This window comes from Lepus europaeus, chromosome 5 (genome assembly GCF_033115175.1).
Source record: "Lepus europaeus isolate LE1 chromosome 5, mLepTim1.pri, whole genome shotgun sequence".
Taxonomy (NCBI): Eukaryota; Metazoa; Chordata; class Mammalia; order Lagomorpha; family Leporidae; genus Lepus; species Lepus europaeus.
In genome coordinates, this window is record NC_084831.1 from 21490056 (window position 1) to 21511665 (window position 21610).

The 21610-nt window shown below is 47.4% G+C and overlaps 1 protein-coding gene across 2 annotated transcripts; it reads left to right on the forward strand.

Moving 5' to 3' along the window:
- The first annotated feature begins 2659 nt into the window (after window positions 1–2659).
- Window positions 2660–21383, forward strand: TRNAU1AP (tRNA selenocysteine 1 associated protein 1). Of its 2 annotated transcripts, XM_062190786.1 has the most exons (9): window positions 2691–2813; window positions 3154–3251; window positions 7473–7572; window positions 8188–8240; window positions 9856–9987; window positions 11005–11124; window positions 13983–14145; window positions 14346–14379; window positions 21149–21383. In XM_062190786.1, exons 1-9 carry the CDS (start codon window positions 2787–2789, stop codon window positions 21283–21285), a joined length of 864 nt encoding a protein of 287 aa, XP_062046770.1. In that variant the 5' UTR covers window positions 2691–2786; the 3' UTR covers window positions 21286–21383. The 2 variants fall into 2 exon arrangements, with proteins under 2 accessions (XP_062046772.1, XP_062046770.1); XM_062190788.1 differs by lacking the exon at window positions 3154–3251 and having other exon boundaries at window positions 2660–2813.
- Window positions 21384–21610: the final 227 nt, after the last annotated feature.

Consider the following 21610-nt stretch of genomic DNA (forward strand, 5'->3'; position numbering starts at 1 on the left):
GATCTCTCTCTCTCTAACCCTGCCTTTCAAGTAAATAAATAAATCTTACAAAGAAATACATGGGATGAACATTGTGTTGCAGCAGGTTAAGTACCAGCTGGAGTTCTAGCTACTCTGCCCTGCCCTTCTAATCCAGTTTCCTGTTAATACACCTGTGAAGCAACAGAGGGTGCCTTGGGTGCCTGCTGGGAGACCCTGATGGAGTTCCAGTCTCCTGGTTTAGGCCTGGACAGGCTGTGCTGTTACAGGCATTTGAGGGGTGAACCAGTAGATGGAAGATCTTTCTCAGTCTCCTGCTCTCTCTGCCTTTCAAATAAATAACTTTTTTTTTTTTAAAGATGCAGATAGATTCTAGAGAAAACATTTGGGAATAGTCACCTCAAGAGAGTGGAAAATTAGGACAGGGATAATGTTTTTTGTTTTTTTAAATATTTTATTTGAAAGAGTTACGGAGATATATGAGATGCTGGCACTGCAGGCGGTGGCTTTACCTGCTATGCCACAGTGCCAGCCCTATTGTTTACTTCTGAATTCAAAATATTTCAATGACTACCATGTTTCAAACATAGGTATTTGATGAGAAAGCATAGTAGACAAAGATTGTTGTCTCATCAAGTTTAACATTGAAAATCAGTGTTTAAAAATCTCCCATACCGGCCGGCGCCGTGGCTCAACAGGCTAATCCTCCGCCTTGCGGCGCCGGCACACCGGGTTCTAGTCCCGGTCGGGGCACCGATCCTGTCCCGGTTGCCCCTCTTCCAGGCCAGCTCTCTGCTGTGGCCAGGGAGTGCAGTGGAGGATGGCCCAAGTGTTTGGGCTCTGCACCCCATGGGAGACCAGGAGAAGCACCTGGCTCCTGCCATGCGCCGGCCGCAGCGCGCTACCGCGGCGGCCATTAGAGGGTGAACCAACGGCAAAGGAAGACCTTTCTCTCTGTCTCTCTCTCTCTCACTGTCCACTCTGCCTGTCAAAAAAAAAAAAAAAAAATCTCCCATACCGGAAATAAAATTTAAAAATAGTAAGCAAAAGGGGCCAGTGCTGTGGCGCATTGGTTAATCCTCTGCCTGCGGCACCAGCATCCCATATGGGCACCGGTTCTAGTCCCGGCTGCTCCTCTTCCCATCCAGCTCTCTGCTAATGGCCTGGGAAAGCAGTAGAAGACAACGACCCTAGTGCTTGGGCCCCTGCACCCGCATGGGAGACCTGGAAGAAGCTCCTGGCTCCTGGCTTCGGATCGGCACAGCTCCAGCCGTTGCAGCCATCTGGGGAGTGGACCAGCAGATGGAAGACCTTTCTCTCTGTCTCTCCCTCTCACTGTCTGTAACTCTACCTCTCAAATAAATAAATAAATAAATCTTTAAAAAAAATAGTAAGCAAAGAACACAGCACAGTGACTGGGAAAATCACTAATTTGCAGTTACAATTCAAAGGCCAGCAACTGCCGCTTTGGGGAATGCACTGGATGCCAGGTTTTGGACCCAGTGCTTTTCCCAACTTTTTTCCTTTGCAACTCTGAGGTAAGCACTACCATCCACATCAGACTCGGTTAAACAACTTTGCCAGCAGAATTAGCAAGGTCTCGATCTAGAGCCAGAGCACCCAACCACCAGGATCATGCTGGAAGTCGGGGCGCTTGTGTGTGGGCCTCAAGGTTTCAGACTGATGAGGTTTTGGATTGCAGGCCAAACAGAGGCTCAGGATGTGCAGACTGGGAAGGAAAGCCCTTCGGGGCCCATCAGCTCAGGGAAGCCCCAGAGAGGGACCCTCAAGCCCTGAAGAATTAGCTTCACCGTCCGAAACAGACGCCAATCACCACGCGTAGAAAGCAGCAACCCAGGCAGCTAAGCGGCCCGCCTGCAACATCCTATATGGACCTCGGTTGGGGTCCCAGCTGCTGCACTTCCCATCCAGCTCCCTGCTATGGCCTGGGAAAGCAGTGGAAGATGGTCCTCGTGCTTGGGCCCCTGCTCTCATGTGGGAGATGAGGAAGCTCCTGGCTCCGCCTAGCCCAGTCCCGGCCTGGAGGACAGTTGGGGAGTGAACCAGCCAATGGAAGACTCTGCCTCTCTCTGAAGCTCCACCTTTAGAATAAATACATCTTGGGGGGGGGGGGGGAATCCACAAGCAGCTTTCCATCCTGAGAACTGGGCGCCAGCGAGAGGCTGTCTCTAAGTCCAAGCCCTGTCCTCTGAGGGCCTTCTACGTGGGGCCACTTCTCTGCAGCAGGTTTCATCTACGACAGCATTTAGTGAGTGGATGGCTACGGTCACCCCAATCCACACGCCCTGCAGCCCTCCTCGCCCACGTGACGGGGACTGAGGGGACTTCCTGTTCCCGCGTCTACAAAAGTCTCGTGTTTGGCGGCCTGGGAGACCGGGTAGAGGCGCGGGGCTGAAGCAGGGCGGCGGTCTGCCCAAGGGCGTCCTCTCCACGGATCCATACTGCTTTTCTGATGCACGTCGTATTTACAACGACGTGCTGTGGTTGTGCTACAAAGTCGGAGATGCGCCCGACACAGCGAGTTCCAGGAAGCAGCCGGCCCACGCCCCGCCCCTTCCGCTCTCGCGGCGCCTGCGCCCTGCGCCCCGCCCGCTGGGATCCGGAAGCTGCGCGCCCAGCCGGTCGCCGGGAAAACCCGGAAGGGAGCATGCGGCCAGGCGCCCGTCGCGGAGGTTCAGAGCGTGCGCAGAAGGCGTCGGAGTCTCAAGTCTGGAGCGGTCACTCCAGCGCCGAGCGGTGCCCGCGAGGGCCTGTGAGGCCCTCGAAGTCGCTCCTCTGGTGTGGCCATGGCCGCCAGCCTATGGATGGGAGACGTGAGTGAGCGCGGCCGCAGGGGAGCTGAGGAGGAACCTCGGGGTCGCGAGGGAGGACGGGTCTGAGGGGGAGGGTCGTTAGATTCCCGCGTCGGGGGGAGGGTTCCCGGGCTCCCCGGTGGATTCCCGGACGGAAAAGGGACGTTCTGTGAGGGGTGCGAGGTGGGCGTGGGGCTGGAGGGTGGGAGCCCTGGGACCGAGGCCCTCTGGGAGGAAGCGAGTTTGTAGCGGAGGACCTGGCCGTGGGGACGCCGCGCGCGGAGCTGCCCGCTGGGCCGAGGGGGCGGGCAGAGCAGCCGCCGGACGCCGGCCCGAGCCGCTCCGCTCTGGTTTTGCGCAGCTGGAACCCTACATGGATGAGAACTTCATCTCCAGAGCCTTCGCCACCATGGGGGAGACCGTGATGAGCGTCAAAATTATCCGCAACCGCCTCACTGGGTACATCTCCTTCGCTCTGCTCAGTCGATTGCGCGGCGGCCGTCCTCCGGGAGCCCTCGCCGCCCGTCGCGAGGGCGGGGACGCTAGCAAGGATAACATTTTGCGGGCTCGTGGAGTGGAAGGATAATATAGCGCCCGCAGACGAGACTGTCCCGTGACCTTGGGTCAGTCTGAACCATTCGGTCTCGTTCTTGAGCGTAAACATGGGGATAGCTAACAGTGGCAGCTGTGTCACAGAGCGAGGAGGATTGCATGATTCTCATGCAGCGCCAGGCGTGTGGTATGTGCTCGATAAGTACACAGATGATGATCTGCTGGGTAAGAAGCACTTCACATCAGCTTTTCAAAGTCACGAAAACCTCTGAGCTGAGTACTGTTCGTAGAGAAGCTTTATAATTGTCTCAAAGTTATGCGGCTATTAAATGACAAGTCAGAATTCGACTCCTTAACGCTTAAGCAGTTCATTTTTTTTCTTAAAGATTTATTTATTTGGAAGGCAGAGTTACAGAGAGGCAGAGTGAGAGAAAAGGGTCTTCCATCTGCAGGTTCACTCCCCAGTTGGCTGCAACTGCCAGAGCTGCGCCGATCCGAAGCCAGGAGTTTCATGTGGGTACAGAGGCCCAAGGACTTGAGCCATCTTTTGCTGCTTTCCCAGGCCATAGCAGAGAGCTGGATTGAAGTGGAGCAGCCAGGACTCAAACCAGTGCCCATATGGGATGCCGGCACTGCAGACTGGGACTTTAACCCGCTGCACCACAGCGTCGTCCCCTCATTTTAAAATTCTTGGTATACTACTCTGTGCTGCTGTTCTGGATTCCTGGAATAAATGGCTGAAATAAGCCAGACATAGTCTCTGCACTTGTGGAATTGACTACATTGCAAAGGGAGAATGAGACAATAAATAAGTAAACAGAGCAAGATTGAGAATATTTTCAGATAGGAGTGCCCTGTTGCCTCTACTTTCTTTTTCCTTGAGTCTTAGTTTTCCTTACATTCTGGTTAGAAATTAGAGGATTCCTGAATCAATTTATAGTGTTAAGCAAGTATTTGGTGGCAGTGTGGCTTACTGGAGCATCAGGTGGTTTAAAAATAGAGATGCGTGATCTCAAGTGTGACCAACTGTGGCTCTTTGGTGAACAGGAACTTTGTGTATTCAGGATAACCCCATTACCCAGGGATAGATTTTCTGACTGGTAGATCATTCCTCTCTCAATATTGCTCTGCCACTCAGTACACAGAAAGCCCAGAGAATGAGCTGCTGTCATAAAAATTCGTTCTGTAACACTGGCCCTTTTTAAAACAGTGGCATAGATTCTCACATTTTGACCTTTATTGAAATATTTGAAACTATCTTTTTTTAGCTATGACCTAGATGTTACTTCCTGTGGGACCTGCCAACCATTATATATATATTTACAACTTGCTTCATTCAGCAAAAACTCTGAAATGGCTTACAAGAACACTATAGAATAAATAGATGCTGAAGGGGGAAAAAAAAAGCAAATGTGAATTAAAAGCCAGGACTAGCTAAGGGGAAAGGATAAAATCCTAAGAAAAATAATATGTAATAAAGTGTAGTGCTTAAGAATGCAGTCTGTGGTTGCACAACAGTGTGAATGTACTTAATCCCATAGAACTGTATGCTTAAAATGGTTAAAGTCATCTACTCCATGTTATATAGGTATTTATTTATTTAGAGATTTATTTTACTTATTTGAAAGACAGAGTTACAGAGAGGTCTTCCATCTGCTGGTTCACTCCCCAGGTGGCTGCAATGGCCAGAGCTGTGCTGATCCAAAGCCAGGAGCCAGGAGCTTCTTTGAGGTCTCCCACGTGGGTGCAGGGGTCTAAGGACTTGGGACATTTTCTACTGCTTTCCTGGGCCATAGCAGAGAGCTGGATCAGAAGAGGAGCAGCCGGGGCTAGAACCAGCACCTATTGGGATGCTAGTACTTCGGGCCAGGGCTTTAACCCGCTGCGCCACAGTGCCAGCCCCTAAATATGTATTTAACCACAACAAAAACTATTAAAAAAAAAAAAAGATATAGAGCAACCACACTCTCATTTATTGTTTGTAGGAATGTAAAATGGGATAACTACTGACATCTGCTAAGTCTAGGCTTACATGCTTCCCCAAGAGGAGTGAAAACATATATGAATGAAAGCATACACACTCACACACATTTTTTTCCTCAGGAAGTACTTAGAGAATGCTCCTGGCAGCTTTTAGATTATAGCCAAAAACTGCAAACAGCCCAGGTATCCCTGAATAGATGACTAGGTAACAAGTGTCAGTATTTTCATGTCCTAGAATACTGCTCAGCAATAGAAAGGAACAAATTACTGATAGAGCAACAGCATTGATGAATTTCAAAAACATGCTAAATGAAAGAAGCCTACTGCATCATCCCATTCACTGGAGATGCTGCAATCACAAAATTAATCTGTGGTGGAAATAACTCAGCCTCTAGAAGGATTTCTGTATTTTGTTGCAAGTAAATTTTACCTTAGAAACAAAACAATAATTGAATTTCAGTTAATGACATGCATACTAAAGTAATTGGGAAAATCATGCTGATATCTGCAACTAACTTTGAAATGCATAGGATAAGGATGATAGATGAGTAGAGGGTGCATAGGTACGTGATAAGGTAAAATCAGTATAGTAAAATGATGGTTGTAGGTAGGGTATGAAATTATTGCTGTACAAGTCCAATTTTTTATATTGGAAACTTTTTTTAAGGATTTGTTTATTATTTTATTTGAAAGTCAGCTACACAAAGAAGCAGAGAGAGAGAGAGGTCTTCCATCTGATGGTACACTCCCCAGTTGGCCACAACGACCAGAGCTGTGCCATGCCAAAGCCAGGAGCTTCTTCCAGGTCCCCCACGCAGGTGCAGGGGCCCAAGGACTTGGGCCATCTTCTGTTTTCCTAGGCCATAGCAGAGAGCTAGATAGGAAGTGGAGCAGCCAGGACTCTAGCTGGCACCCATATGAGATGCTGGTGCTTCGGGCCAGGGCGTTAACCCGCTGCACCACAGCGCCGGCCCCATATTAGAAATTTTTTATAATAAAATGTTGGGAGGAAATATGATCATACTCTCCTGAATTCAGATCTGCCTTTCAAATAAATAAATCTTTAAATAAAAAAGATGTATTCTATTGAAAGGCAGAGTGACACAGAGAGAGAGAGATCTATATGCTATTTCAGTCCCCAAATGGCTGCAATAGCCAGGAACCTAGAAGTCCTTCTGGGTTTTCCACATGAATAACCAGGGTCCAAGCACTTGGGCCATCATCAACGCTTTCCCACACGTATGAGCAGGGAGCTGACGAGCAAGTGGAGCAGCCAGGTCTGGAACCAGTGCTCCGATACAGGATGCCAGCAGCATCTCAGGTGGCAGCCATTAGACATTGGGTTTTTTTTAAGGAGGCACGACTCGTTGTCTTACATGACATCTTGTGCATTCTGATCTGGATGTGTTTCCTTGTGTTTTATTTGCCCTGTCCCTAATGTTTTCTGTAAAGTGGATGTTGGCTCTAAAGGTTGATTGGATTGCATTAAACGTTTCTGGCAAGAGTACTTCATAGATGATTTAGTACATCAGTAGTGTTTACGAAATGAGTCTAGGATGGGCCATTTATTCACTTTGTCAGTTCTGAACTGGAATATGGCAGGGAACAAAACAGTGTGGTCTCTGATCAAAAAGCCATTTGTGGGACTGGCATTGTGGCATAGTGGGTAAAGCCTCTGTCTGCAGTGCCAGCATCCCCTATGGGCACCGGTTCAAGTCCCAGCTGCACCTCTTCAGTTCCAGCTCTCTGCTGTGGCCTGGGAAAGCAGTAGAAGATGGCCCAAGTCCTTGGGCCCCTGCACCTGTGTGGGAGACCCAGAGGAAGCTCCTGGCTTCTGACTCCTGGCCTTGGATCACCACAGATCTGGCTGTTGCGGGCAGTTGGGGAGTGAACCAACAGATGGAAGATCTTTCTCTCCCTCTTCTCTCTCTCTCTCTCTCTCTCTCTCTCTCTCTCTCTCTCTCTCTCTGCCTCTCTGCCTCTCTGCCTCTCTGCCTCTCTGCCTCTCCTTCTTTTTCAGTGTAACTCTGGCTTTCAAATAAATAAATCTTTAAAAAAAAAAAAAAAAAGCCATTTGTCCCTCCTTCAGGCCAAGACTCACCTGGTTTCTGTCAACTTTTTCCTCCTCTGTTGCTTTCTTTCTAGGATTCCGGCGGGCTACTGCTTTGTAGAGTTCGCAGATTTGGCTACAGCAGAGAAGTGTTTGCATAAAATTAATGGAAAACCCCTTCCAGGAGCCACGCCTGTAAGGACATTTAGATAATGATGTTGCCATTTAACTATCATTGATAACTTCCATTTCCTAAATCCCTATTGTATACTTGTATCATTTTATTTAATCCTGTAACAACCCTGTACAGTAGGCATTATCTTTGACAGCTCAGGAAACTGAAGCTCAGGGAAGTGAAATAACTTGTCCAAAGCAAGTAGTAAGTGGCAGACCCAGGATTCGAATGGAAGATTGGATACCTCCAAGTCCATGCCCTTTTCCCCTCTGCATCACTGCCTCCTATAAAGGAAGACTTGAAACTTGAGGTTTTTTTCTGATTGAGAATCTAGAACAGTCTGGCAGCAGCATGGACACATTTCAAGAAAGTTACATTCTGCTCTTCCCACAGTTACTTAGCTTACAGCTGTACCAGCTGGCACACCTGGGCTCATAGAACCATGGAGCTGGCAGTGCCCTTAGCGGTCATCCGTGCAACCCCTTCATTTTATACAGGAGAAAAGGCTGAGGCTTAGAAAGGGGGAGATGTTTTGGCCAAGGTAATTTATTTCGGTTTTTTTTATTTTTTTTCAAATATTGTTTGACTTTGAAACACCTTTCCCTGTTTTGATTTATTTGTTTTTAAATTTTCAGGCAAAACGTTTTAAATTGAACTATGCCACTTATGGGAAACAGCCAGATAACAGGTGAGTACAGAGTTGCCCCACAGCAACTTCAAGCCCCATCAAATACCTGAACAAAGGCAGAACATGTACCTGTCCCAGTCACTGCCGGTGAGGAGGATGGGAGCTGAGTGTGACTGTATTCTGTACTCTGAAGAACTCCCTCCTGCTTCCCCATTGTGAACTCCCGCCCTGGTGTGCTTCTGCTGTCAAGGCCGTGTCTTTTTTTTTTTTTTTTTTAAGGAATTACCTATTTATTTGAAAAGCAGGGTTACAGAGAGGAGAGACAAAGAGATCTTCCATTTGCCAATTCATTTCCCATAAGCCTGCAGCAGACTGGCCTGGGACTGGGCTTAGGCTGAAGCCAGGAGTCTGGAATTCCATTCAGAACTTCCACGTGGGTGGCAGGAGTCCAAGCACTTAGGTCATCTTCTATCGTTTTCCCAGGTGCATTAGGGAGCTGGATAGAAAACGGAGTAGTGAGACTGGAACTGGTTCTCATATGGAATGCTGGCATCACAGGCATTAACCTACTGCTCTGTGATGCCAGCCCCAAGGCCGTGTCTTTTGTATATCTCCACCCTGTTCCTCCCCTAAATGTTGAGATTTTATTCAGTAAAAATTGACCTGTGGTAATAAACAAGGTGTTTGGCATTTCAGGCTGCTTTGTGAAAACTTTAAAGCAATGTATCCAAAGGTTTTCCTTGTGCCTTTGTGTAATCTGGTTTTATACAAGGATGATGTACCATGTTGAAATAAGATAATAACAAAAGCTTGCTTCTTCATTTTTATTTATTTAAGAGTCAGAGAGATACACAGAGAGCTCCTGTCCGTTATTAGTTCACTCCTCAAATGGCCAAAGTGGCCAAACTGGGAGTTGGAAGTTCAATCGAAGTCTCCTACAGGGGTGGCAGGATCCCGATCAGTTGAGCCGGTACCACTGCCTCCTAGGATCTGCATTAGCAGGAAGCTGCAGTCAGGAGCCAGAGGCAGATAGGGAACCCAAGTACTCTGCTGTGGACACGGATGTCATAACCACCAGGCTAAACACCCACTCCTCATTGCTTGAACAGAATTGATCCACTAGAACAGGGTTGGAAAACTTTTATCTGATTTACATCACCCCAAGCTAATAGTAGTTTTTATGTTTTTAAAGGATAATAAAACCAGGTCACAAAGAAATGTAGACACTATAGATATCCCACAAGGCCCAAAATGCTGGACTCTCTGGCCCTTTACAAAAATGTTTACTGAGCACTGTTCTCAAAGTTCAAGGTTTTCATTTTAGCTGGGCTTTGGGTCATTACAAGATAATATCCAGTTCTCATTCTTTTTTTAACATTTGAGTTAAAATGTTCAAAGAGTACAGAATGTTTTACCTTTTTTGGGGCCTCAGCGATGCATCTCTGATCCTTCCCTCCATCTGTGTTCCCGTAATGCTTGAAGCCACAGTCTGGGCAAGCAGGGGAAGGGTTCAGGGCAGGGGCTGCTTCCAGGCTTCTCCACTACCAGTGAAGAGAACCAAGGCCTGCTCAAGTAGGCCCCTTAGATGGGGTGGGGAGGGCAGACCTGGACTGTCACAGAGCTGTGCAGGGCAGAGGTTGCGTTTTTGTGTCTGACTCTCCTTCTTTCCTCTCAGTCCTGAATACTCCCTTTTTGTGGGGGACCTGACTCCAGATGTGGATGACGGCATGCTGTACGAATTCTTCGTCAAAGTCTACCCCTCTTGTCGAGGAGGCAAGGTGGTTTTAGACCAGGCGGGCGTGTCTAAGTAAGGCCTTACCTGTTGTTGATTCCTACTGTGTTGGTTTCCATATACTTCTGTCCTGGGTGGAGATGTTGGAGAGAGGCGGTAGAGCGTGATTCAGAGCCCAGGCTTTGGAGCCAGACTACCTGCCTGGAATCCCTGCTCCATACTGTCCAGGGATCGTAGAGTAGATGATGCTCAGAGCTTCTCTGACCCTGTTTCCTCATCCGTTCCATCATAGTATCTGCTCCAGGACTTGATGGAAGGATTTAAGGATAGAAGTGAGCAACACAGGAAATGCTTTGTCAGTGTTATTGAGCCTTTTAGTACAATCAGAAATTTTGTATTGCAAAAATGGGAAACATCTCCAGAAAGGCTCATTTTGATCAGTATAGTAGTTCTAAGTTCCAACTCTGGGAATGACAAATGGGGATTTAAATTCTGCTTCTATTATGACTCTGGGCAAGTTATTAAACCTCTTTGAACTTTGGCTACCCTCTCAAAACGTGGGACCCTCCCTTTATGGAATTGGACAGTTTGATGAGATAACCCTGGGAAAATGCTCATTATGGTGCCTGGAAAATAAGCGTTCTTTAAATGGTAACTATCCTTAATTTATGCCGCAGTTGCAGTGTGAACTCAGGGGAGCTGAACTCTGTGACTTCCATGTCCCAAGCCTAGCATAGTACCTGGCCTGTAGGGCAGACTCTGTATATACCTGCGCAATGAGCATCCGCTGTTACTACTGTTGATGCTACCATAGTGATAATGACAGTCGTTACTTTACTTTCCATTAGAGTGAGAGGAAAGCTACAGTTTGGGAAGGACCCCCAAGGGTAAAGGTATCAAGGAGAATGGTGAGCTGAAAGGAGGAATTCCTGTAGCTCTCAGGAGCAGCCAGGCCTTGAATCTCAGCGCTGCTCTGTACACACCTCCACCAATGAGGATCGCATCCTGCCCGCCTTTTCCATCCTCTATTGTGAGACTTGACCTTCACCACATTTGTCATCTAAACAGTGTGTTGGTTTTCCTTTCCTGCAGGGGTTACGGGTTCGTGAAATTCACAGATGAACTTGAACAGAAGCGAGCCCTGACAGAGTGCCAGGGAGCAGTAGGACTGGGGTCTAAACCTGTGCGGCTGAGCGTGGCCATCCCCAAAGCGTGAGTCTTGCAGGGAAGGTAGAGGGTCTCTGGACTGCCCCACCCATTTACTGAAAACCAGCATCCACGTGCTGGACGGGAAGCTGCAGGGAGATTCCATTCAAGTCACAAATCCTCAGTGTTTTCTCCTTGCCAGGCTGCATGCTGGGGGTTAAAGATGAACCAGCATTACCTCCAGGGGCCTATAGTTGGGAATAGAGTAAGGGAGGCAGAGATGTTCAGATGTTGCTGGTAGCAACACTGGGAAAGCTGCTGTATATACCTTTTGTCCCAGCTCTTTGCCCATCAGTGCCTCTATTAGAAATGGATTTAAAGAATTAGTAAATATAGAAGGGGAAGTTTACTTCCAGTTTTAACCTTTTTTGAATTAAACATCCTGTACATGTCCCTTGCTATGGAAATGGAAAAGAAATAATATAGACTAGAAATACTATGTAGACTATTATGTACATCACTGTCGTACCTGTCACACTCAATAGAAAACCCACTCTCCCTTACAAGTTCAAGCAGGTCTCTCGGGTGGAAATCAGACAGCTGTCTCTAAATAGCATCTCTCGTCATTCAGCTAAAGCATTGCTTCTCAACAGAGGGTGACTGCAATACCTGGAGACGTTTTCGGTTATCATAACTGAGGCTGTGCTGCTGGCATTTAGTGGGCAGAGGCCAGACATAGCTGCTTCACATCCAGCAGTGTATAGGATAGCTGCATGGCAAGGACATGTGACAGCACAACCACCAACATCAGTAAAGCCAAGGCTGAGAAACTCCACACCAGAAGGACAAGGAGCTCATTAGGGTAGAGTTCGTAATGGCCGTTTTTAAGATTTGTAAATTTATTTTTATTTTATTTGAAAGGCAGAGAGATAGAAAGAGCTCTCATCTACTGGTTTTCCCAAATGCCCACAACAGCCAGGGTTAGGCCAGGCCAAAACGAGGAGCCAGGAACTCCATCTGGATCGCCAACATGGGTAGCAGGGACCCATGTACTTGAGCCATCCCCTGCTGCCTTCTTGGGTGCACATGAGCAGGAAGCTGGATCAGAAGCAGAGGAGTTGGCGCTTCAACCAGACGCCTTGATATGTGATATGGGGGCCGGTACTGTGGCGTAGGTTAAACCTCTGCCTGCGCTATGTCACAATGCCAGTCCTAAGGAACATTTTTCAAGGAAACTCTTGAAGTTTCCCTGGCTTTGGCCTGGGGTGTGTTACTATTTATTCCGTCAGTAATCACTGAGTCCCTACAGCGACTTAGGCGTGTCCTAGACTGGAGATGGAGCTTTAAGCAGGAGAAGCAGAGTGCCTCTTGGAGGAGGTTATGTTCTGGTACATCCTTTTCAGCTTGGACATTGTCAGCATTTGGAATGAGGGCCCTTTGAGAACTGACTGTACCAGTGTCTGGAGAAACAGAACAGATGTGCAAAGTCAAACCCCAGCCAGGGTTTGACTGAACTGCACTGAACATGGCCCCTGGTTTCATGGACAGGGAGGGGCGACTACTGGCGGTGCCCATCTGCCAGTGAACTTCACCGAGCCATCCCAGTCTAGAGGGAAATGCTACAGGCTCACCCTAAGATAATCAAATGTGGAGTCTTCCTGACACTCTGGCTGGATCTGCTCACCAGCTTTCCTTAGGGAGTCAGCATTTAGGATAGCAGTTAAGACGTTGTTTGGAACACCTCCATCCCAGACTGGAGTGCCTGGGTTTGAGTCCCCATTCTGCTCTTAATTCCTGCTTCCTGTTGAGGTGTACCCTGGGAGCACCTGAGTGGGAGTCCGGGAAAAGCCCCTGGCTCCTGGATTTGGATCCGATCAGCCCAGCTCTGGCCATTGCAGCCATTTGGGGAGTGAACTAATGCATGGAAGACTTTTTCTCTGCCTCTGCATCTCAAATAGATAAATCTTAAAAAAAGAAAAAAAGCTGCTATCTTAAAAGCATGGGCTCTGGAGCCAAACTTCCTGAGTTTGAATCTCTTTGTTAACTATGTAACTTTGAAAAAATTACTTTACTTCTCTTTACCTCAGTTTCCTCATTTATAAAATGGAATCGTGGTGTATTTATTGCTTAGGGTTGTTGTGCTAATTAAATAAGCTATTCTGCGTGAAGCACTTAGAACAGTCCCCTGACCATGTAGGAAATGTTGCAGAAATGTTTGCTTACATTTGTTTCTTTTTTAAATGTTTTATTTTATTTTATTTATTTATTTTTTTGACAGGCAGAGTGGATAATGAGAGAGAGAGAGAGACAGAGAGAAAGGTCTTCCTTTTTGCCGTTGGTTCACCCTCCAATGGCCGCTGTGGCCGGTGCATCGCGCTGATCCGAAGCCAGGAGACAGGCGCTTCTCCCAGTCTCCCATGCGGGTGCAGGGCCCAAAGACTTGGGCCATCCTCCACTGCCTTCCCGGGCCATAGCAGAGAGCTGGCCTGGAAGAGGGGCAACCGGGATAGAATCCGGTACCCCAACCGGGACTAGAACCCGGTGTGCCGGCGCTGCAAGGCGGAGGATTAGCCTGTTAAGCCACGGCGCCGGCCTTATTTTCATCTACTTGAAAGACAGAGACCGAGAAAGAAATCTTTCATTTACTCATTCATTTCCCAGATGCCTGTAATAGCCAGGGTTGGGCCAGACCAAAACAAGGAGCCAGGAACTCCATCCCTGTTTCCTGCCTGGGTGGTTCAAGCAGTTGAGCCATTACTTGCTGATTCCAAGGTTTATTGGCAGGGAGCTGAATTGGAAGTAGATAAGCTGGGATTCGAACCAGCACTCTGATATGGGATACAGTTGCCCAAGATAGTGGCTTAACCCCCAATACCTATACCACAACACCTGCCCACAATGGTTTTTTTGTTTTTTTGTTTAAGGAGCCGTGTAAAACCAGTGGAATATAGCCAGATGTACAGTTACAGCTACAACCAGTATTATCAGCAGTACCAGAACTACTATGCCCAGTGGGGCTATGACCAGAACACGGGCAGCTACAGCTACAGTTACCCCCAGTATGGCTACACCCAGAGCACCATGCAGGTAGCTGATATGCAAGTCCTTCCCTCTTGGGTTATGTTTCCCCTCTAGGGATGATGGCTCGGTCATGGTCTTTCTCCCGGGTGGGCTTGATAAGGGTGGGCTTGTGCTTCCAAACCACTGGGAAAAGCTGAGGCATACTAGTTCCCCTCTTTAAAAGGAAGCTGTCGTGGCTCCTCACCCATTTCTCTCTCTCTTGGCAGACATATGAAGAAGTCGGAGATGATGCACTGGAAGGTAAGAAAGAGTGTGTTTGTCCATTCCTTTGTCAACTGTTGAAAAGTCTCTGCTTTGTTAGAGGCACTATGCCCTTATCAGCCAGATGCTGAGGGAATACATGGTAAATGCTGCTCTGGAGGCACTTAGGTTCTAGAGAGAGCCAGATGTCCGCATAGCTACAGTGGGGTGTGAGCGCATTCCCACAGAGCTCGCCACTCCCTGGACAGGCAGTGCTTCACCCTGAGGTGGGGGTCTCTAATGGTGACCTATTACCTTGTATTTGCTGGATAGTTTGCAAATTGATTTTTATTATAACACAACACCAGTCTCTGTTAATTTTTTTATTAAAAGTATTTAGAGCCAGTGCTGTGGTGCATCAAGTTAAAGCCCCAGCCTGCAGTGCCTTCATCCCGGTGCTAATGGGCACTGGTTCGAGTCCCAGCTGCTCGACTTCCAGTCCAGCTCTCTGCATGGCCTGGGAAAGCAGTAGAAGATGGCCCAAGTGCTTGGGCCCCTCTACCTGCATGGGAGACCCAGAAGAAGCTCCTGGCTTCGGATCAGCCCAACTCCAGACATTGTGGCCATTTGGGAGGTGAACCAGTGGATCAAAAACCTGTCTGTCTGTCTCTGTCTCTGCCTCTCTATAACTCTGCCTTTCAAATAAATTAATTAATTTAAAAAAAGAGGGCAGCAGCAAGGACTTGAACCGTTGCTCTGATGTGGGATACAGGTGTCACAGGCAGCAGCGTAACTCACTGTACAACACCAGTCCCAAATGATAAGTTTTTTTGTTTTTTTTTTAAAGGTTTATTTGTTTGAAGGGCAGAATTATATATATAGAGAGAGACAGAGAGAGACAGAGAGAGAGAGAGAGATCTTCCATCCATTGGTTCACTCCCCAAATGGTCCCAGTAGCCAGGACTGGGCCAAGCCAAAGCCAGGAGCCTCTTCTAGGTCTTTCACATGAGTGGCCAGGGCCCAAGCACTTGGGCCATCTTCTGCCGCTTACCCAGACACATTAGCAGGGTGCTGTATCGAAAGTACAGCAGCCAGGAATCAGTCACATTTAACATCTTGCATGAGATATAACTAATTTATTTGTTTAATTATTTGAAAGGCAGCAATAGATCTAAACCTCACTGTTTCACTCCCCAAATATCCACAACAGCTAAAGGTGGGCCAGACTGAAGCCAGGAGCCTGGAACTCAGTCCAGGTCTACCATGTAGGTGGCAGGATCCTAAGTACTTGAACTGTTACCTGCTGCCTCCCCAGGTGCACACCACCAGGAATCTATGATCAGGAGCAGAGAAGGGACTCAAACACAGGCATCCAGTATTGGATGCAGGCGTCCCAAGCAGCATCTTAACCACTGCGCCAGACACCTTCCACCTTCTCTTCTGATCCAGTGGGGCAGGACACAGAGGAGCTCACTAGCAGGTGGGGAACTTGGTGTCCCCAAAGCCTGGTGATCTGCTGAGGGTCACACAGTGACTTGGGGCAGAGTCAGGACTGGCATCCCTGTTTTCCTGTACTCAAGTCTCTAGCTCTTTCTCCCAGGAAGTACTACCTCGTTTTTGGAGGTAATTCACCCAAAGATATTGTTGGTATGTTACTCCTTAAATTTTCTAATCCCTTTTTTTTTACCTATCAGCAACACAGTAACCATTAACATAGCTCATGCCATACACTGCTGCCTGTCATCACTCAGGTGGAGGGGTGCTATCTTGTTTTCCATTCTACAGAAAAGAAAACTGAGGTTAGAGCTAGTAGTAGTAGTAGTAGCTAATAGTGAGGCTTTGCTCTGTGCAGGGCACGATTCTAAGCTCTTTACATTCATTGATTCTCTTCACAATGCTTTTGAGGTAAGTGCCACAAGTACCTTGAGTTTATAAGATAAAAATCCTAGGTAGAGTTTAATTTCTTGTTCAAGGTCACTATTGGTACAAGCTGCAACATAGTAGCAAGAGGTGGAGTCACTCTGGGAATCCCTGGAGTCCTGCCCCAGACTTCATGCTCTTTACCCTGCATTAATCATAACACCTATGTGCTGAGGTGGGCACAGCAGGGTTGATGGCCTTCTTCATCTACTCCTGCCTTCCAAGGGGCATTTTCTAGGCCATAGACATTAGCACATGTAGTGCCTGCCCTTGATCAAGCCCTTCATTCTTCTATTGCCTACACTGAGTGGGTAACTAGGCTGGTCTGGTTCCTGTTTGCTGCTTTCTTGTCTTTTCTGTGTGGAACCGCCATAAATGGTCAGAGCTTAAATCCTACAGTGTATGTTAAAGTGACAAAAAAAGACCCTCTGTTTGTAGGAATGGGTACTGCACTTCTGTGAAAAGTCATTACTGACTGGTTTCCAAAAATTCCCTTATTTTTTAAAGATTCATTTACTTATTTGAAAGTCAGAATTACGGAGGGGTCTCCCATCTTACTAGTTCACTCCTCAAATGGCTACAACAGCCAGAGCTGGGCAAGGCCAAAGCCAGGAGCCAGGAGTTTCTTCTGGGTCTCCCATGTGGGTGTAGGAGCCCAAGGACTTGGGACATCTTTCACTACTTTCCCAGGCACATTAGGAGGGAGCTGGATTGGAAGTGGAGCAGCCAGGACTCAAGCCAGTGCCCCTATGGGACTCTGGCACTGCAGGCGGAGGCTTAACCCACTGTGCCACAGCCTCAGCCCCCAAAAGTTCTTTAGAGTAGGCAAGGGAGCAGGTGTTTGGTGCAGCAGCTAAAGTCATCACTTGGAACGCCCACACCACATTGCATGTGCCTGGCCAGTCCTGGGTCCTCCACTTCATATCCAGCTCCCTGCTAATGCACATCCTGGGAGACAGCAGAGAATGGCTCAAGTACTTGAGTCCTTGCCCCACCCATGGGAGACGTGGAGGCAGTTGTGGACTCTTAGCTTTGGCCTGGCCCAGCCCTGGCTGTTGTAGGCATTTGGGAAGTGAACCAGCAAATAGAAGACGTCTGCCTGTCTTCAAGTAAAATGAAAATACATAACAATTTTTAAAAAATAGATGAAAAAGTTAGGCATTTTGTCTAATGGTTAATATGCCCATGTCTCACATCTGTGTCTGGATTCAGTTCCCTCTCCTGCTCCTGACAGAGCTTCCTGCTAGTGTAGACCGTGGGAGGCAGCAGTGATGGCTCAAGTTGCTGGATTCCTGGGAGATCGGATTGAGTTTCTGGCTCCCGGCTTCCACCCAGCCCAGCTGTTGGCAGGCGTTTTGGGAGTGGAACAAGTGGATGTGAGCTTTCTTTATCTACCTCTTTCTGTCTCTGTCTCTGTCTCTTTGCCTCTCAAATATACTTTAAAACTTCAAAAATAAATACAGATGCCAACTTTAAAAGGAAAGAAAGCTGGAAATAATTTATACAAGAAACATAAATGGCCTATAAATGGCAAAAAGAAAAGAGTTTAAACACACTATTTGTATAAGTCACAGTTCTTCAGAGAAACAGCACCAGTGAGAGATTTTAAAATATGCTGTGTATCTGTAAAAAGTCAGTTATACCCTTTGAATCAGAGATTTTACTTGAACGTTATTATCCCGGACATGCATTTGTCACAGTGGTAAAGTCACTGCTTGGGATGCCCGTATCCCTTATGATGGCCTGGTTTGAATCCTGGTTCCTCTGCTTCCCATCTAGCTTCCTGCTAATGTACACCCTAGGAGAAAGCAGGTGATGGTTCCAGTAGCTTGGGTCCCTGTGACCTACATGGGAGACCCAGATTAAGTTCCAGGGTCCTGCTTTGGCCTGGCCCAGCTCTTGCTATTGTGGGTATTTGTGGAGTGAACCAGAAGATGATAGATCTCTCTCTCTATCTCTCTCTCTCTGCCTTTCAAATAAAATTAAAATAAATCATGTTTTTAAAATAAAAATATTTTATTCCAAAATGATAATCATTAATACATATAAATATCCAATAACAGGCTTTGTTTAGCAAATACTGGTAGCTGTTTTTTTCTTTTTATTTATTTTTTTTAAAAGGGAAAGTAAGGTTGTTGCTATTTTTTTTTTATTTTATTTATTTATTTTTTATTTTGACAGGCAGAGTGGACATTGAGACAGAGAGACAGAGAGAAAGGTCTTCCTTTGCCGTTGGTTCACCCTCCAATGGCCGCCGCGGCTGGCGCGCTGCGGCCGGCGCACCGCACTGATCCAATGGCAGGAGCCAGGTGCTTCTCCTGGTCTCCCATGGGGTGCAGGACCCAAGCACTTGGGCCATCCTCCACTGCACTCCCTGGCCACAGCAGAGAGCTGGCCTGGAAGAGGGGCAACTGGGACAGAATCCGGAGCCCCGACCGGGACTAGAACCCGGTGTGCCGGCGCCGCAAGGCAGAGGATTAGCCTGTTGAGCCACGGCGCCGGCCTCTTTTTATTTTTTTAAGTCATGTCAATCTTTTCTAAGAATATTGACATAAAAAATGGTCTCAATGAAAAAAAGCCAGATACAAAATTGGATGGTGCAGACATTTGGCCTGGTGGTAATACTGCCAGTTTGCAGGCCTGTGTCCCATGCTAGAGTTCAAGTCCCAGCTCTGCATTCAGTTCCAGCATCCTGCTGATGTGCACCCTGGGAGGCAGCAGGGTTGGCTCAAGTACTTGGTTTCTTGCCAAACACACTGGAGACCTGCATTGAGTTCCCAGCTCGTGGCTTTGGGTTGGCTCAGCCCCAGCTATTATGAGCACTTAGGGAGTGAACCAGCAAATGGCATCTTTATCTCTCTGTCCATCTTTCTCTATCTCTGTCTCTTCCTCTCAAATAAAATGTAAAATATGGGGCCATCATTGTGGCCCAGCAGATTCAGCTGCCTCCTGGATGCTGGTATCCTATATTAGCACCAGTTTGAGTCCTAGCTGCTCCACTTCTGATCTAGCTCTCTGTTGCACCTGGGAAAGCAGTGGAAGATGGCCCAAGTGCTTGGGCCCCTGCCACCCTTATGGGAGACCTGGAAGAAGCTCCTAGCTCATGGCTTCAGCCTGGGCCAGTCCCAGCCTTGCAACCATTTGAGGAGTGACCGTGGTTGGAAGATCTCTGTCTCTCCCACTAACTCTGCCCTTTAAATGCAATTTAAAATAAAAAGGAGCCTACTTTATGCTGCAGCAGATTAAGCCCCCGCTTGCCAGCATCTCCTATCAGGGTGCTGGTTGGAGTCCCAGCCGCTGCTCTTCCAATCCCACTTCCTGCTAATGAGCCTGGGAAACAACAGATAATGGCCCAAGTGTCACCCATGTAGGAGACCCACAAGAAGCTCTTGGCTCCTGGTTTTGGCCTGACCAGTCCTGGTTGTTGTAGTCATTTGGGAAATGAACCAGTGGATGGATGGTCTCTCTGCCTTTCAAATTAAATCTATATATACACACACCTTTAAAACAGGATCTATTGTAAGATACAGCTTAGGTTTTTGAGATCTAAATCACAAAACACAACATCCACCAAAGAATACATACAATTCAGTAGTTTTAATCATAGTTACAAAGTTGTAACCATTAACACTTTCTGTTCACTCTCCCCCAGCTCCAGAAAACCACTCATGTACTTTCTCTAGATTGCCTATTCTAGACATTTTAAATAAACAGAATCACATATAATATGCAAGCTATGTGAATGGCTTTTTCCAGTTAGCATAGAATTTTCAAGCCTCATCGTCGTAGCCTAATGTCCGTACTTCACTCCTTTTTGTGGCCAAATAATCCACCGTGTGGATATCCATTCAGCTTGTTTATCCGCTCACCAGTTTATGGACCTTTGGGGTGTTTCCAATTTTGGTTATTATCTGTAATGCTAATGTGAACATTCATGTACATACTTTTGGGTGGACATAGGAAAGTTTTCATTTCTCTTGGCTGCATACCGAGGAATGGAATGACGTAAGCGCTTGGTAAACTATCTCGCCAAACTTGTGGAGTAGCTGCACCTTGTACATGCTTACGGCATACCTGAAGGCTCCAGCTTCTTCCATCCCTCCCTACAGGGTACTTGGTTTCTTTTCTTTTGATAAGACAGTTCCATCTGCTAGTTCACTCCCCAAATGCCTACATGTTGGGGCTGTGCCAGGCCGAAGCCAGCATCCCATAACTCTTTCTGGCCTTCCATTTGAGTGGCAGGAACTCAAGTACTTGTGCCATCATCTGCTGCCTCCCAGACGCAGTACAGGAACAAAACTGGATTGGAAGCAAAGGAGATGGGACCTGAACCAGCTCTCCAATAAGGGGATGTAGGCTTCTGGAGCGGCAGCTTAATGTGCCACACCAGTGCCCACCTCCACATGGCCTCTGCCTGTATATTTGATCATGGTTTTTCCTTGGATATCACAGTCCTTGAGATGGGTTTTTTTTTTTTTTTTCTGTTGTACTCATTTGAAAGGCAGAATGATGAGATATTTTATCCAGTGGTTCACTCTCCAAATGCCTGCATCAGCCAAAGGCAGGCCAGGCTGAAGCCAGGTGGCAGGAACCCAGGCACATTAGCAGAGAGCTGTTATCTGGGACTAGAGCCAGCACGCCAGTGTGAGATGTGGGCAGCTTAACCTGCCGTGCCACAAGACTAGCCCATCTTACTAACCTTGATGAGATTTTCTGAACAAAAATTTGCAGTGAGAACCAACCCAAACATCCAGGCTTCACAGGTGCAGCCTGTAATAGGCTTACAGCCTTCCAGGAATCTTGCAAGGCAGTGGCCTTTAAGAGGAAACAGCACAGGGCTCTGCTCCTAGAAATGTCCTTTGTTGAGTGCTTCTTCCCTTAGGTCTATGTGTCCCTGCTCTTCTTTCAGACCCCATGCCGCAACTGGATGTGACAGAGGCCAACAAGGAGTTCATGGAGCAGAGTGAGGAGCTGTACGACGCACTGATGGACTGTCACTGGCAGCCCCTGGACACAGTGTCTTCAGAGATCCCCGCCGTGATGTAGCCAGGACAAAGGATAAACCTGAATGGACTATGTTCTTTTTTAAAATATTGTGAACACTTTTTATCTTTTTGGAAATATGATTTCTAAGATTTTAACTACTTTCTTGAGATAATGCTGCAACATAGCCTTCATTTGATGGTGAGCATTTGAGCTAGAAAACCAAGAGACTCAACCTTAGCATTTATCTGGTGGACCATCTGAAACAATTCACAGTTCCTAGGTTTAGAGGTCCTTGTTGAACATGTAGTTCTCTGGGTCCAGGACTGGAGAGCTGCCAAGGACAAGGGGCATTCCACTGCCATGTGTGCCAAGCTCAATGCCACCT

Bases quoted from the DNA above. Each gene is read 5' to 3' on its own strand.
- TRNAU1AP (XM_062190786.1), top strand. From the start codon at position 2,787: ATGGCCGCCAGCCTATGGATGGGAGAC. The intron at 3,252-7,472 runs GTACATCTCCTT...CTTTCTTTCTAG, and splicing joins ATCCGCAACCGCCTCACTGG to GATTCCGGCGGGCTACTGCT. The intron at 9,988-11,004 runs GTAAGGCCTTAC...CCTTTCCTGCAG, and splicing joins GACCAGGCGGGCGTGTCTAA to GGGTTACGGGTTCGTGAAAT.